Source organism: Pelobates fuscus, chromosome 3, assembly GCF_036172605.1.
Source record: "Pelobates fuscus isolate aPelFus1 chromosome 3, aPelFus1.pri, whole genome shotgun sequence".
NCBI lineage: Eukaryota > Metazoa > Chordata > Amphibia > Anura > Pelobatidae > Pelobates > Pelobates fuscus.
In genome coordinates this window covers 18,799,459-18,815,784 of record NC_086319.1, presented here as the reverse complement: position 1 = coordinate 18,815,784, position 16,326 = coordinate 18,799,459, and the positions used below count along the sequence as shown (strand labels likewise).

At 40.1% G+C, this 16,326-nt stretch overlaps 1 protein-coding gene across 1 annotated transcript in view; it reads right to left on the bottom strand.

Moving 5' to 3' along the window:
* TBC1D22A (TBC1 domain family member 22A) overlaps positions 1–16,326 on the bottom strand; it is a 504,456-nt gene that overhangs the window by 64,550 nt on the left and 423,580 nt on the right. The window contains exon 12 of the mRNA XM_063446790.1: positions 15,370–15,465. Coding sequence (XP_063302860.1) covers positions 15,370–15,465 — 96 coding nt within the window. The remainder of the gene's footprint in view (positions 1–15,369; positions 15,466–16,326) is intronic.

The following is a 16,326-nucleotide window of genomic DNA, read 5'->3' as shown; positions in this document are numbered from 1 at the left end:
GCTCATGATCCTCCCAAAAAACGTTAAGTTGACAAATATAGAAACAAGGATAAACAGAAACAAGAAAAAAAAAAACCAAAAAACTGGCAACTTAATACAAAATGCGTGTAAATGTTTAAGTCACGGGAGGATAGTTTTTTTTTTGTGTCAATTTAAAATGAGCATTTTAGGCTACTGCAGAATATTAAAAGATTGTCATTGTGTGCATTTTAAACGATAAATGTGTTCACAAAGAGCGAGTGGAAGGCCTCCCCGTGTGGATACAGAATGGCAGCATCGAACGCATTCATGTGTTAAATACCTTCAGCGTGAAGCTCGTTTTGTTCTGCAGACGTACACCGTATATTGTCTTAGTTTTGTATACTTTTGTAAAGAATTGTTTTAACAATTAGAGCTAAAAACAAACAGAATTACACTAATTACAATCATTAGTGCTATCTTCACATACTATCTTAATTACCTTTTAGAAAACTGTATCAATGGCATATACTAGGGGATTTCACTTGCAACTTGCATCTCGTGTTGCACAAAATAATATAATTTTTGTTAAAATCCCTAGCAAATGAATTTAGCACACGACCACAATCCCACTTTCTCAAGGGTGATAATTTAATTTTACACTACATTTGTACTGGGCTGTCTCTAAGTGGCTGTGCCAAATTGAAGTATATGCTGCAGATAGAACTTAGCTGAGTCATTTAAATACGACCATACGTGTAATTAAATCTCCTTAGTGATTTAGTGGATAAACTTATGGAAGTTTATCTGCTTTGACACCTACCTGTTGCTGCCAGGATAACTTCATTATTATAATTATTATAGACATACTTAAAGTCTTTTAGAATTTCAATAGTCAGGCTACTGAAATGGATTTATGGCCTGGTTCTTAAAACATATATTTTCTAATATTCTACAAGCAATAAAGAGTGTGCAAAGCGGTTAGTCCTGAATACAGAATGAGTTTTTAAACATTCCATGCATATAAAGAGAGTCCGGCTAGCAGCAATTTAAATAGCAGCTTAAGAAAAAAGAGAAAAGGAGAGAGACTCGCATATGAAAGCTAAGGTTAGGGCACGGATATCCAGGCCACAGATGTCAATGGATACACAATCCTGCACGCCAATTTAAAACTCAATATTTTGGGGGGGATGTTGATAATGAGTAAACAGAAATACTGAAATATCTGCCTCTGATTATGTCACTACCTGCAAACATTCAGCCAAAGAAAAACCTGCTACAATGGTTATATGACAGGGTCACTGGGGGGCAGGTTAATTAAGGGTTGGTACTTGTAACAGCTTCAGCTACTAGTTCATTAATACTGCCCAGCCCTATACATCCTGCTCAGATTGTCTCACAGTCTGAATTGGAATAAACACTTTGTTTAATTATTGTTTTGTGACCAGGAAGTAGCTTACCTGGCCAGTACTGTTAGAAAGGAAATACCTCTGTTTAGTAAGTAGTTTTTTTTTTTTTTTACATATTTACATATGGGGCACCATATGATGTCATTAACCTTTTTTCTTTTTCGTTCTATTTTAAAGGGACAGTACAGACCATGTAGATGACACAATCACATACACAAATAGCCAGCAAATGTACAGAAAAAGCCGACTATTAGATATAACTCTGAAGGGATGGCCAGTGGGAAAGAATGTGAGAGCGAGTATAGCTTGTCAACTGCCTTACTATACACGACATTCTCATCATACAATGCCTGGCAATAGTAGGTAGGAGGATTCATGCATAGCTACCATGGTGGACGAGTTCACTGCTGCCATTAGAACACTTGGGGCCCAATACAAACACAGAGGCTGGGTTCCCAAAAACCAACCCACCAATACACACACACACACACACACACACACACACACACACACACATACATATATATATATATATATATATATATATATATATATATATATAGACACACACACACACAGATGCCAATCACTATCACACACTATCAGACACACACAAACTGACAAACTTAAACTTACTACCAGATATGCACACACTGCCAGAAACACACTGACACACCAATACACACACTGCCAGAAACAAAAACATCAACAGAAACAAATTGACACCCTCCGACAGACACACATGCACACTGACAGAAACACACACAAATTCAATATGTTTTAGCCACCCTACTCTTTTTTCTAACCTTTTGCCCAGAGGGTGGAAACCCTGTGGTCCAACAGGGACCCGGCACCAACAGAAATCTGTGATATATTTTTACTAACTCCTCTGTGGCTTCTTTAAAGTGCTGAGCGAAAGTGAACGGGCATCACTTCCGCTCAGAGCGACCATGATCGAGATGATACGGGAGAAGCTGTACTTGTAAGGAGCTTGTGCCTTCACAGATCTGCAATACGGTCTGGTCTCTTACCGGACCACATAATGTTATAGTTCCCCTCCCAGTCCGTAGAACACAGCCGGCCCCTTAAAAGGTTACTGACTGTATCCCCTTGATGGCAGGACATGTTCATAGGTTTAGACATGCAGCAATGGGAGTGTGCCAGGAAGTGTTTGGTGTTAAATAACTATTCACTGATACAGTTATAATACTGTAAACTAAGACACGACAGAGTATATAAACACGACACTCATTCCACTTAAGACACTGTGCCACAGTTACTTGGAGAGTGTGTAGACACTGACATAGTTAGGATAACCTACATGCGTTGGGTGATGGTCAGAGACATACTGACTTGTCTATTTAAGAAGATAGAATGGGAGAATTAGATCCGAGTACAATACCCATGCTGTGTGCAATAAACATGATTAGGAGATAAACTATCTACAGAAATACAATGCAATTTATTAAGGGGTGCTATTGACTGCAACTCACATCACTGGATATTTTGGGAGTACCAATACACAGGTACTGAAACATGACACTGATCTGAGAATGCAATAAAGTACAAAGAAAAAACTTTAAAGATAAAGACTTGTGAGTGCTGCTGTTACATTTTGCTTATATATTGATTCCAGATATCAGTATGCTCACACATGGCTAGATAAGCCATCATAGGACACAGAACCACACTGACAACCCACATTTTTCTGCAGCCCCCAAATAAAGGCATTCTGGGCTTTACTTTGTAGTTTTTCGGTCCTATGGGGCACTTTGTTTACATTTTCAGGGTATGTTTTTGGAGCTGAAAGGATCAAATTATGATTAATTATCTATTCGAAATAGTATTTAATTATCAAGTGAAGTCAGGGACAAACACAGATGCCAATATGCCTATCAAGATCTATTACTATAGGAGTGACTAATGAATGTGCAGCCCATTTCCCCAGCTCTCGGAACATTAAATGTTAAATTCAAGAGTCCTAGAAATCCCAAAAAATCATTTTCTTGGCGCTTGAGGAAGGTGGATATTGTATAAATGATGTGACACAATTCATGGGAGCATCACTGTCAGCTTAACAATTCCACCGACAAGCCCATCAAACAAAAACAACTATTAATAGTGGCATTCTGGCCCCAGCCTAGACGAGAAGGCCAAGGAAAATGGGAATCTGAAACATCAGGTATTTCAAGAAACTAATAACTATGATAAAGTGTTGGGCGTATTGGCAGCTAATGTAAGGGAAAGCGGCTGGCTGTTCAGTAAGCAAATTGAGCAATATAGTATTGTCAGCCCAACACCTTTGGGAATATGCATTAAATTTACTAGACAAAGAAAACGTTCAAGGCAAGAACGTGTGCCAACTACCAAGGTTCTGTTACAGGCTGGGCTAATGGAACAGCATCGCTGCCGTGAAATTATCAGACATAATTGCAATTTTTTTTCCCCTTTCGCCTCATCAATACTTGTTCTCTTGCCCTCTGCTACACTGTAGCTTTCACTGTTAGGAATGTCCAAACGTACAGTACTTATGCCACGAGTAGCCACTGTATATGGTTAACCATTTCTCTACCAGAAAAGGGAGTCTAGCATTGCAAACACAGCCGACTGCTTTGACACAGACATGTGGTTAAGGCATATTTCTGAAAAAAACACATTATATATATATATATATATATATATATATATATATATATAAAAATAATAGAAGAGAGACCTCTCCTTCTGTAAACTAGAGACTAATTGATCAATGTCTCACGTCGATCCTACTTACGTTAAAAGTCTGTAAACTCCAGTGTAGGACAGTCTGGCTAATGCTGTAAAATCCGGAATCAAAGTAAATGGGCTGTACAAATAAAAAAGGCACTCTGAATTTCTCCCATAAATAGCTTCACACTTTAGAACTCTTTCCCTGTGAGGGGAATATCGGAGAGGAAAAGGCAAATCTGTCCATTTATTAAATGACGCAACACAGGCAATTCAATGATTCTTGGGAATGTTCTGGGACTGGAAAGTCTGAGACCTCATTCCCAGTCTGGACTGGATCTGGCTTTCTGTACATGATATCTGAATACAGAGCATGACCTTCTCAATCCCCCCCCCCTCCCCTCTTCCCTACCTACCATCGTGCCCTGATTCCATTCCTCCCAAAAATGGGGAAAAAAGTAACTGCAATGCTTAACATGTCTAAATACACAGATCACATTACCTGTTAAACATGGAACATACTGACCATTATATTAAGCCGTCATTGATTGAATTGGTCCTGCATAGGGTTTCATCAAAATGGAAATTAGAACAAACAGCTCAAATCCTGGAAACTTATTTTAGAGAATATTTTATATTCCCAATGGCAGCTGATTGACAAGCTGCATGTTTGTGCACACACTGTATGCTTCCACTAAACAGGGTGTCATTCAATCGCGTTGCCCAACAGCGGAGGATCTCGCTATGATGCAGATATGATTAACTTGCTGGATAACAGGAATAATGGCCCTAAAATATAGGCAGGCATTAGCATTGCTACTCACAGAATAGCAGCTTTGGAAATGTCCTTCCTAACGGAGACAACGTTATTGCCGATACTTTATTAACAGTTCCTGAAGCATTACTTATTTTAAAGCTGAATTATAAAAAATGGAAAGTAATAATTAACAGAGCTCACGCTGTAGCTGAATTATCAATTGCACTTGTACAACAAAATGAACTAAATTCAAAAGGTTTTGGCTTTTAAACAGATAGGCATTTAGTTACTGCAATTCAGTCTGCGTTAAAAAGCCACCCTAAGCAACATAACCACCTGCAGCACCAGTTTTTGGTGCCATGATATTTCTAGGAGACAAACCAATTGTGAACAATTTGACACTTCCTTAGGACCACAGGGAGCCCACACTCACTACTGTATTGTGGGTATCACTAAAGCAGTAGATCTCTCAGCTATGTCAATTCTGTGCAACTTTTCATATCATTCAATGCCTGAGAGCACCAACCGAGATATTACCAACATTAGTGATATTAAGGAGAGGAAGGCAAGCGTGCACCTTGGGGGTAAATGTCTAACGGCTAACCAGGGTTTTGACTTCTTACTGAGGACTAGTGTGACCATATTTACTTCAGTGGGCTGCAATGGTTATGTTGCTTAGATTGTCCATTTAATGAAAAGTTAAATTCCAGACAGTCTATAGTTTCCAAAAGTCCCAGATTCCTCAGGACAGTCCTGATTTGGATGATAAAAAATGTGTCATTAAACATGCTTACTCTGCACAGCGCCAACACATGGCATTTCTGTGGGTTATAGAGCCCATTGCATTTGCTGTATATCGGGTGGGTTGGAGAGACTAGCGTGGCAGACGCCTCACTTTCCCGGACATACTTGCCATTGCACACAATGCATCAGTAGTTATTCTCCTACTGTGGGGATATATGCAGTGTGTAAGAGCACAAAGCAGGGCATTCATATATTGCACCCAATGCCATTATAGAGCAAATAAATGATTTAGAGGATTGGACAGATGAAATATGAAAACTTAATTTAACTCTAAAATAAGTATGAATGATGTTAAGTAAAGATAGAAAGAACAACATGCAAGAAATATATTATACAATAATATATATAAGGGGGCGGAGCTTGGAGCCTGAACGGAGAGGACGCCATCTCTCAGAGCTCCGGAGAAAAAACATTCTAATCGGCTAAAAATCCAAAGCATCCTGCGAGATACACGGCCCCTGACAAGCGAGGCAGCTCCAGCGTAACCTGCTGAACACACAGATGCCCTTCTTTTCCACCCCGGGCAGAAAACCCCGAAAACGAGGCACCAAGGCCTACCTCGCGTGCGGACAACCGGCAGAGCTCGCCTGGGGATACGATCCGCGATACACGCCGGACTGCCACGGACAAACAGAGGCAAGTGAAATGGGGCGAAGGTCGCAAAAGCAACCTCCTCTCAACCCGAAAATGCAGCGAGATATCAGCCTCATGCTGCAATCCTCCTCTTCCCCAATGACTCCGGCGCCCCGCGAGCCATCACCTGCCTCCTCAACGGAGGGAGCCCACGCGGACACTATCCCCTCCAATGCTCATCCTCCGGAGGCAACATTGAGGGCAGGGGACCACCCTGATATGCTCCCCTCCAACACTCACTCCCCGATAGCACTACCGACGGCAGGGGGCCACACACCTGCCTCTAAAAATGACATACAGGAAATGCTCACCGGCCTGCAAAATAACCTGAAACGAATGTGGGAGGCTGATCTAGCAGCACTCACCACGGAAGTACACTCAGTGACAGCCCGCACACAGGCAACTGAAACAGGCCTGACAGACCTGAAACAGGACTTTCACACCATGAGGGAAACAATGTTGAATCTGCAATCAACACAAGCCTCAATGGCCAGGCAACTAAATATTCTAGACGACAGAGGCAGGAGAAAAAACGTAAAAATAAGGGGAGTCCCAGAGAACATACAACTAGAAGAGCTGCCCCATTTCGTCAGGCGCCTTGTGGCGACAGTCCTACCGCACAAGGGGGCCAAGCAGTTTGTCTTTGATGGCATATACAGAATAGCAAAATCGCCCCGTGCTCCCACGTCAGCGCCACAAGACCTCATCCTACGCTGTTGTACCATGACTGATAAAATGGGACTAATGGCGGCATTTCGGGGACGGACCCCCTACAAGTTCGAGAATTGTCAACTCTCCCTATTTCAGGACTTAAGCAGAGAAACACTCGTATGGCGTAAAGCGATGAGACCAATCACAACCACCCTCCAGGAAGCAGGCATTAACTACAGGTGGGCGACGCCAAAGACCCTGTGGATAACTAAAGAAGGGACACATTATAAAATATCAGACCCCACTGAGGGACCGGAACTGCTAACGACTCTGGGACTACAGACCCAAGGCTTGACCACCACCCCCAGCCTCGGACAGAGGACAGCGAGAAGCGGAGGGGCATCAGACCTCAGAGGACCAGGCGACGATACGACCTGAATCAACATCAACTCCTACCTACCCCGGCCGGGGACAATGGGACATTTCTAGTTCAACAGTTGGCCCCAATACCCAAGACGAACTGTCCTATCACCAACCGCCACGCGGTTACACACACTCCGGGACTCTTTTACTATAACACCTCTTCCCTCCCCCCCCCCCCCCCCCAACCCCAGGGTCACAGGGGAACTGCTTGCAACAGAGCCCACACAAGACCTAAATGGCTCTGCACATACAAACGACACACACATACAGGGACTCCGCTGGACAGCACAGGCGGACCACCACTACATGGCCCAACATTGACATCTATAGACTCGCACTAGCTGACACTACTCATGAACGGACGTGTACTGTGCAACTAGACCGCTCACTATTAGACCTAGCCTAGCGAGGCACCACACAGTGTAGCACCTACACAATTAAGCCATGGACATACGCAATTAGCCTAGCCACTCATAGGGCATATTCCCTGAGTATCCCTCCAGATAGAAGTCGAAGTCAATAGAAGTCAATAGACCCAACATCCACTACCAACCAACACTAACAGGTTACGCTAGTGGTGCTACTGACTATAGAGCGACATACCCACTTTTATTACCATACGATCACATGCCGATACAACCCGACAGTCCTGCTATAACTAAAATGTGTTTAATGTACCTTGCTAAAGTTTTTTTTTCTCGTAACTTGATTACAGTGTTGCTAATTTATCATAGCCTCTACGGCACAAGTTTGTGAAACTCGTACATTTTGCACTGAAAATAAAGATTTATAAAATAAAAAAATAATAATATATATAAAAGGAAAACAATATACAACAAAAAACATTGCCAGGAATTCCATTCACGTTAGTAATAAAACTATAAGGATAAAACTAGAAAATAGAGTCATGGAAAGTTTCTAGGTTGACAGAAAAGTGAATTATAGAAGGTGTAAGCACACTGCCCATTCAACAAGTCACCGGTCTGCACAAATATCCACAGAAACATCTATGGTCAGTGTGAAGACAAACTCTCCATCACCAGGACAATGGTACAGCTCTGAGATTTACTAAATATCTCATTCTGACTGAGACAAGACAATTTAGCAAAGTGTCAAAAGAAATGTGGTGTTTTGCTATGTAAATACGTTGAAGTTACTTTTCTCTGACATGCCAGCATGCATTCCCATGATGCACAGCCAAACACCGCATTAATCCATTTGGTTCCGTCCCTTTGAGCACTCGCAGTATAAACAGTATTTTAATTGCGTTTTCTATGTTTGCCTACCCAATTACCTGTCGCATGTCTTTCAATTGCCTTCAATTTATACATTTTTTTGCTGACTATTATTTTGTCGAATATAGATATATATATATATATATATATATATATATATATATATATATTTTAACACTTCTGTTATACAGAGAAAATATAATGGATTGCCTTAAAATACACTGGTTCTATTGTTTATAAATCACGTTTATTAAGAATTTAATAGGTCCAGCAGATAACTAATATCTCATTTTATAGGTGCACATAGCACAGCAGTAACTTCTACAAGGTGTTAAGCTGTGCGTTTAGAGATCAGTTGTGGATTCAAAGTTAAAAGGACGCTGTAGGCACCTAGACCACTTCCGCTCATTAAAGCAATAATTACTATCTGGGGTTAACTTCACCTCTAGTGGCTGTCTACAAGCGTCAGATTTGTTTCCAATAGAAAAGCACTGAATAATGCTTCCCTATGGGGAAATCCTAATGCGAGCACGCCCATTGCGCTGGGCCGAGTCTGACCCATCGGCGCTGGATTCCGGTAACTGATGAAAGGGGGTTTAACCCCTTCCGTGCCGCGGGAGTGGGGGCGTGAAGGAAGGAGGCACTGTAGGATTCTATAGTGCCAGGAAAACGTCTTTGTTTTTCTGGCACTATAGAATCCCTTTTAAAGTAACGCTATAGTGTTAGGAATACAGACCTGCCCCCTCCACCATGGTCCAAGCCAAGCTTCTCCATGGGAAAGCACTGTATTTAATGCTTTGCTATAGGCTTCCGTGTCACGTGACAGTGTTTTACTCTGTCGGTGCTATGGAAGCACCTCTTGTTACTGTCAGGAAGATAGCCACTAGAAGTGGATTTAACCGTCTTACATTGCCAGGTTAAAAGGACAGGACCCAGACCCAGACAGCACCCAGACAACCTCACTGAGATCAAGTGATCTTGGTGACTATAATTCCATTTATTATTATTTATTTATCTTCCATTGACACTGACAATATCTCCCTGACTCGTTTCCTCAGTCACATCATTTTATTCACAGAAATAAGCAGTAACCTCTTAAAAACACAGGTTAACTCCTGCATGGGATTCACAGGACACAGATGTTGAAGCCTATGCATTAGGTGCTGGACCAATCTTAGATTCAATATTTAATATACACATGGGATACAGTGTCCAGACCCATCATCGCTTCCGGTTACTGAGCAGCACATGGAAAGTACAGCCTGTGGTATGAAGAATTCCTACGCTGCAGAGGAGAATTTATTAATCAAACAGTTTCGCTCTTTTCTTTGTGGTCCTTTCTTGAATAATCTATTTCGTTCCTGTGGTATATGAATTGTACACATTGCGGGGCACGCTTTTTCATATAACAGCACGAGGACATTATGCCTGGCCTAATAATATGGCATATCTGGCTTCCAAAGATTTGCTGAAAGATTTAAATTCTCATTGAGTTGATGCTGCTGAAGACCCATTCCAAAACGAGGGATGCAAGCGTATTAGAACAGTATTCATGACATTAATAAAATAAGTTAAAAAAATCATTGCCACTTGGCGAAGTATGTAAATTAGTTCACACGTTGAATATCATGCACTTACTGCATTTCTCTGTTAAATACCTACTGTTAGGTTTTACTTACCCTCCCCCCTCTCCCCTCTCCCCCCCCCCCCCCCCACTGCTTTACACCCCCCCCCCCCACAAACTCTGAAATCATATTTACTGTGTTAAGGAACTTCTCGTGTAGTGAGAGTTCCATTTTAAATGGCTAACAAGGAATACGACAAGATTTATTACGTTTTAACTGAAATGTAAAACGCACATTTTCAAATTATACTTATTCAGATAATACTTAAAACTCCAGCATTTTAGACAACGGGCTAATTCACCTGTATTGAATTCCTGTGAATTTATGAAAACCGCAGCTGTACAGGAAGAGCCAAGGAACAATAGGGCGATGGTGGAGGCAATGAGATGAATGGAGAATGGCTCTCAGTTCAGTGAAGCAGAGGCAGTATAATTTACATGAACTTTACATTTTATACAGAGGTAATAGGACTAACTTTCAGCATTTTAAAATAGACTTTATAGATTCAAAAGCAATCTGTTCTCTAAAGAAATGTGAGACGGTTCCATCACCAATTATCTTCTTTGCTGACATTTAATATTTAACCCCTTCCATGTAAGGGTGGCCAGCCTGCACGACACATTGGTATTGAGCTATGCCGGAGTGTACAGGGTTAAAGAAAGCAATTTGAGAACTATCATTACTCATTAGATTTTGAAATGATACTTTCGTTGTACAGAACAGCCACGCATCATTGGTCATGACACCAGTTCTGAAGAAGGGCACTCATTTCTGACGGTATATGAATTTTCCAAAGCTAATGTTACATTTAAAAAAAAATCAGTTGATGGAAATGTATTTTTATGCATTCACTTTGAAGTTGGAATGCGCAGTGTCAGTAATAGCAGTTACTATTTTAGACAATACCATCTGCAGTACAAATCTCTAATATTCAATGCATTTCATGTTTCCAAGTATAACGAAAAGTACGCTGCGACGTAAGATGCCTTAATGGACTTCAGTTGCGTATTTAATATGAAAATGTACTAGAAAACGCAGCACTAGTCCATGTTTATTTAACACTCTGTCAGTCCTTACATATTTGGGTTTAGAATAAAGAAATTATTCATGAAAATCTGCACATATATTGCAAAATGTAGTGCTGCTTAGAATGTACTGTTTTGTATATATAGGGACGGTTTCAAAATCATGGGCTACACTGCATGGTATCAGAATGTTTAAAGGGTTCCCTTTCTATGTAGTCGGATATATAATGGAGGGTAACTCACAGCCCAGTTACAGGACGTCTGTGAGAGGAAGGACACATGACAATTCCTTCAAAATCCTAACTGAGCAGAGCATTGAGAAAGAGGGTTCTAAAACATCTCTCTATCTTACCAATAAAATTAAACTAGGACTGTTTGAAAAATCAGATTTCAATAGAGAATTGTATTCTTCTAAAAATGAAAGCGAAACATCTAGTGTACAATAAATAACCTGTTAATTAAGGACATTATTCTGTTATCCGCTAAACAAGGACATTTAGTTTATAATAAGCCAATCGTTCATAAAAGGCAATTAGTTGTCATGGAGCCCGATTCTTTGGCTGAGATCATCAGTAGAGAGGATCTCAGCCAATCCGATGTTTCCCATAGGGCTCACGTGCGGCAAAATGCCACGCTGTGCCAAACGGTCTCTATGAGACCATCTGATTGAAAGCTTAATTCAGCTATTGTGGTGAAAGTGCCTCTAGTGGCTATCAGCATGACATCCTGTAATGCAAACATTGCCAATCCTGCAAAATTGCAATGTATTCAGTTTCAGGGTTGAACAGACGGGGACATGGTACCCAGACCACTCACTGAGATGAAGAGGTATGGGTGCCTATAGAGTCTCTTTATGTAAAATATGCATAGGGTTAAAATATATATATATATTATTTAAAATTATTTTTTTATGACCAATGTTTTGCATGTCACTCCAAGTGAAAAAAGATTTAAAAAACCCAAAACAAATTAGCTGCTTAATAGACAAACAAAAAGTAAAACTTCTCTCTCTCTCTCTCTCTCTCTCTCTCTCTCTCTCTCTCTTCTCCCCCTCCCCCCCCAATAGAGCCCATTAAGAATACTTGTGTCTATACTCGAGGAGTGCCACAGTGGGCTCACCTACTAATTTCAAGTAAGTAACAAAAATACAGCTTGTTGACAGAGGTAAAAACAGAAAGTGGCCATGTCCAAGGTCAGTTGGAGGAAAGAAGAATTTTGCATCAAAGACAAGTGATTGTTCAGTATTGCTATTCCATGCTGGGCCACAGCTTCTTCAATAGCTTGTTCTCTGCTTACGGGGATTTTAACACATTTCTAAGAAGTTCTCAAATAAAAAGAACTTGTAGGAGCCAGACAGTTATCTTTCATCTGTGTTTTCTCAATAGCACGTAACCAGCAAATTTACATGATTGGAGGGATGACGACTTGGAATATACACTACCAAAACTGAAAGTCATATTAGGTAGTTACAGGACACTCTGAGCGGGGATTATGCATTGGTTTTTTAGTGCATGGTGAAGATAACGCATTGAAAATGTGCAAATAAAAGTTAATATGTATTCACAAAAAAGGAAAACACTGTTGGCGGAAGGGCAGGCCTACAAAGACTACTAATTAATTTATTTTCCAAAACTAGAAAAAGAAATAATAGATCCAGCATACGTAACTATGTCTGAACATCTGTGGATGGTGTGCCCTTTAATTCTCTGTCATTTAAATTTAGATTTTCTACTGAAATTAAGATAAGGTTATTTAAAAAAAAAAAAGATTCTCAAAAATATATTTGGTGTGTTCCACATACTCTTAGCGAATAAACATACTTTACAAGCGGATTATTCGGTTATCATGATTAAAATGTTTTCTACATGATTTAAAAGCTCTGGAACAAACAGGACGCTTAATTCATATATCTTCGTTATAAAACTCTCTGCACCAGAGAATCTGCTGATAAATAAAGTACAAACGATTATTGGTACAGAAACTATCTTGCCCAGTGCGCAGTGAGTGCATATCTTCCATAGATGATCTATGCGCAATGAAATGCAGCTGGAATCTACCGTGCTTTGCCCAAGACGATGGCGCATGAGAAGACAATTTGGCAGGGCAGAAGATACAGCCATTGCCACATTTTGCTTAAAAAAAAAAAAAAAAAAAAGAACTTCACTCCTCCCAAATTGCCTCTAGTAGAATAAAGGTAAAGTGTAAGTTTGTAAGTAAACAACAACTAAATCCATTTACTGATCCACATTTCAGAGCAGATGCAGAGAGGTAAAGTTAGCCTTCTGAATGTATAGGAGGTTCGGAAATGACTTCTGACAGTTCCATTCAGCATATGCTGCATAAGTCTCAATAAAACAATAAGTTACAGCGGTTGCTATATTGTTAAGCGGTATGCTAAAGTACAACTACCTCTGGCATAAATTTTTATCGGGTACACATTTTTATTGTCTACATAAACAGGATGGAAAGTAAGCACAGAATTCCGCAACAAATAAAACAAAAGATAAGTGAATGGAAGCATCTTGCAGCATCTCCTCTCTCGTTCTGAAGCCATTGTTTACCTTTCAACTCTACGGAGATATATTGTTTCACTGCATCAAGACAATGTCTGCACCAGAAGATGAAACAAATTATCCTGCGGTTGATTTATCGGTGAGCAGGGTCAAAATAAAGAATGGCACTAGCTTAAATGTGATACATAGTATGTGTAATAAGGAATACAATTAAATGTTTCATCAATTTAGCAACATAGTTTATATACACACACATATATCTGTACTTCGAATTACAGCACTGTGAGAGCCGCTGACCTCTGTCGTGGCATATTTTGGAATCTGCAGCGAGAAACACATTACTTTATCGATCACAAGTGGCTTTGAAGTCACCATGACCAAGAGGAATTGCTTGCCGACACTCAGGAAATCCAAACTGCAGGCAATGACAGAGCAATTTAGATAGCAGCAAATAAAAGAATAACTCGGCTAAAGGCAAATCGAAAGATCCGACATCCGAACATCACATGTAGTAGCCCCGGTTTAGTTTTCCTAAAACATTTTCATTCTGCATCTCTTTAATAATACCACAGTTTGCTTTAACTTTTTAATAGCAACATTAGGTCAGTCATTTTCTCTCAATGTTGGTTCTATTTTTCTTTGTGTTGTTTTCCTTTCTAATATATTTACTCTTCAAGCTGTATTTCCCCATAATATGGATGAAATGTACGCAGAGATTCTCTCCAATAATTCAAAAAAGTGATTGCTCAGCAGACAGTATCCATCAGCAGAGGTGCTCACGTCTTGGTCTACAAGGATACTTATCAGATCAGGAACCTGAACATTCTGAGGATTTAAAAACTCTGAAGCCATCATATCTATGATATTTTCCATTTTACTTTCATGAAAAGTTACCATAGTGAAGAAGCCTTAGTTTGTGTTTTAAATGACCTTCTGATGGCAAGGGACAAGCTTTCCTTAAGCTGTTCTGCTGCGTTTGACACCACTGACCAAAAAGATTTTATAAGCATTACACATATATAAATGGATATACATCATCGCTCAGTGGCAGATCACAGAACAGGTGACCAGGGAATCCCCTTAAAATGTCAGGTATTGCGGTGGAATACGCTACGTTCCAGAAATTGTCTCCTTAAATCAATATCTGGGTCACTGCGACAAATCAAACTGTGGCCTCCAGCAAGAGGCCTTCGTCGTTCATAGACAGAGTTTGAAGCAGGAGACTAGTAGCCGACCAGTCACAATCTCTGATCTCTGTTGACTCCACTGACCACCCATTGAACGAAACCAGAGTGCCAGACTTCTTATTACATAATGATGAAAGAGTTTATTAAATGACAGACTACTATGGATAATTCTGCAGTAAGAACTCATACGTTTAATACTATGTATGGCTACACATCTGTTTAGAAAGTCAATATTTATATTTTAGCACTTTTATCCTTTAACACAAACTGGAAATGCTTCTGTACTATACATTATGTTGGCCAGAGGAACTTTCAAAACCAAAGGAGACATTGTTTGGTCATTTGTATTTACACTGTTTGGCTGAAGACATTTTCAGTGTAGTCAACCTGCAGAAGGTGTTAAAAATGGGCCACATGAAGGATAAAAAAATAGTTCTACTTACATGGAAATCTTTTTCTTCCAAAATCTCTTTTCTCCATCTCACCAGGAAGGCAGCACAGACGTATAAATGGAAGTGGGAGAATCCTTCGGGCTCAGACTGGGGAGAAGAAACAATATGAGGGAGGGTATGAATGGGTGGTTTTACATGATTTATGCAATTCACATTTTCAGATAATGTGGTTTTTTTTGCTCACATATTTTGTTATTAATGTTTAATTAAACATAGAAACATAGAATGTGACGGCAGATAAGAACCATTCGGCCCATCTAGTCTGCCCAATTTTCTAAATACTTTCATTAGTCCTTGGCTTTATCTTATATAGTTAGGTTAGCCTTATGCCCATCCCACACATACTTAAACTCCTTTACTGTGTTAACCTCTACCACTTCAGCTGGAAGGCTATTCCATGCATCCACTACCCTCTCAGTAGAATAATACTTCCTGATATTATTTTTAAACCTTTGTCCCTCTAATTTAAGACTATGTCCTCTTGTTGTGGTAGTTTTTCTTCTTTTAAATATAGTCTCCTCCTTTACTGTGTTGATTCCCTTTATGTATTTAAATGTTTCTGTCATATCCCCCCTGTCTCCTCTTTCATCCAAGCTATACATGTTACGATCTTTTAACCTTTCCTGGTAAGTTTTATCCTGTAATCCATGAACCAGTTTAGTAGCCCTTCTCTGAACTCTCTCTAAAGTATCAATATCCTTCTGAAGATACGGTCTCCAGTACTGCGTACAATACTCCAAGTGAGGTCTCACCAGTGTTCTGTACAATGGCATAAGCACTTCCCTTTTTCTACTGCTAATACCTCTCCCTATACAACCAAGCATTCTGCTAGCATTTCCTGCTGCACTTTACATTGTCTGCCTACCTTTAAGTCATCAGAAATAATCACCCCTAAATCCCTTTCTTCAGATGTTGAGGTTAGGACTCAAATATTCTGTACTCTGCCCT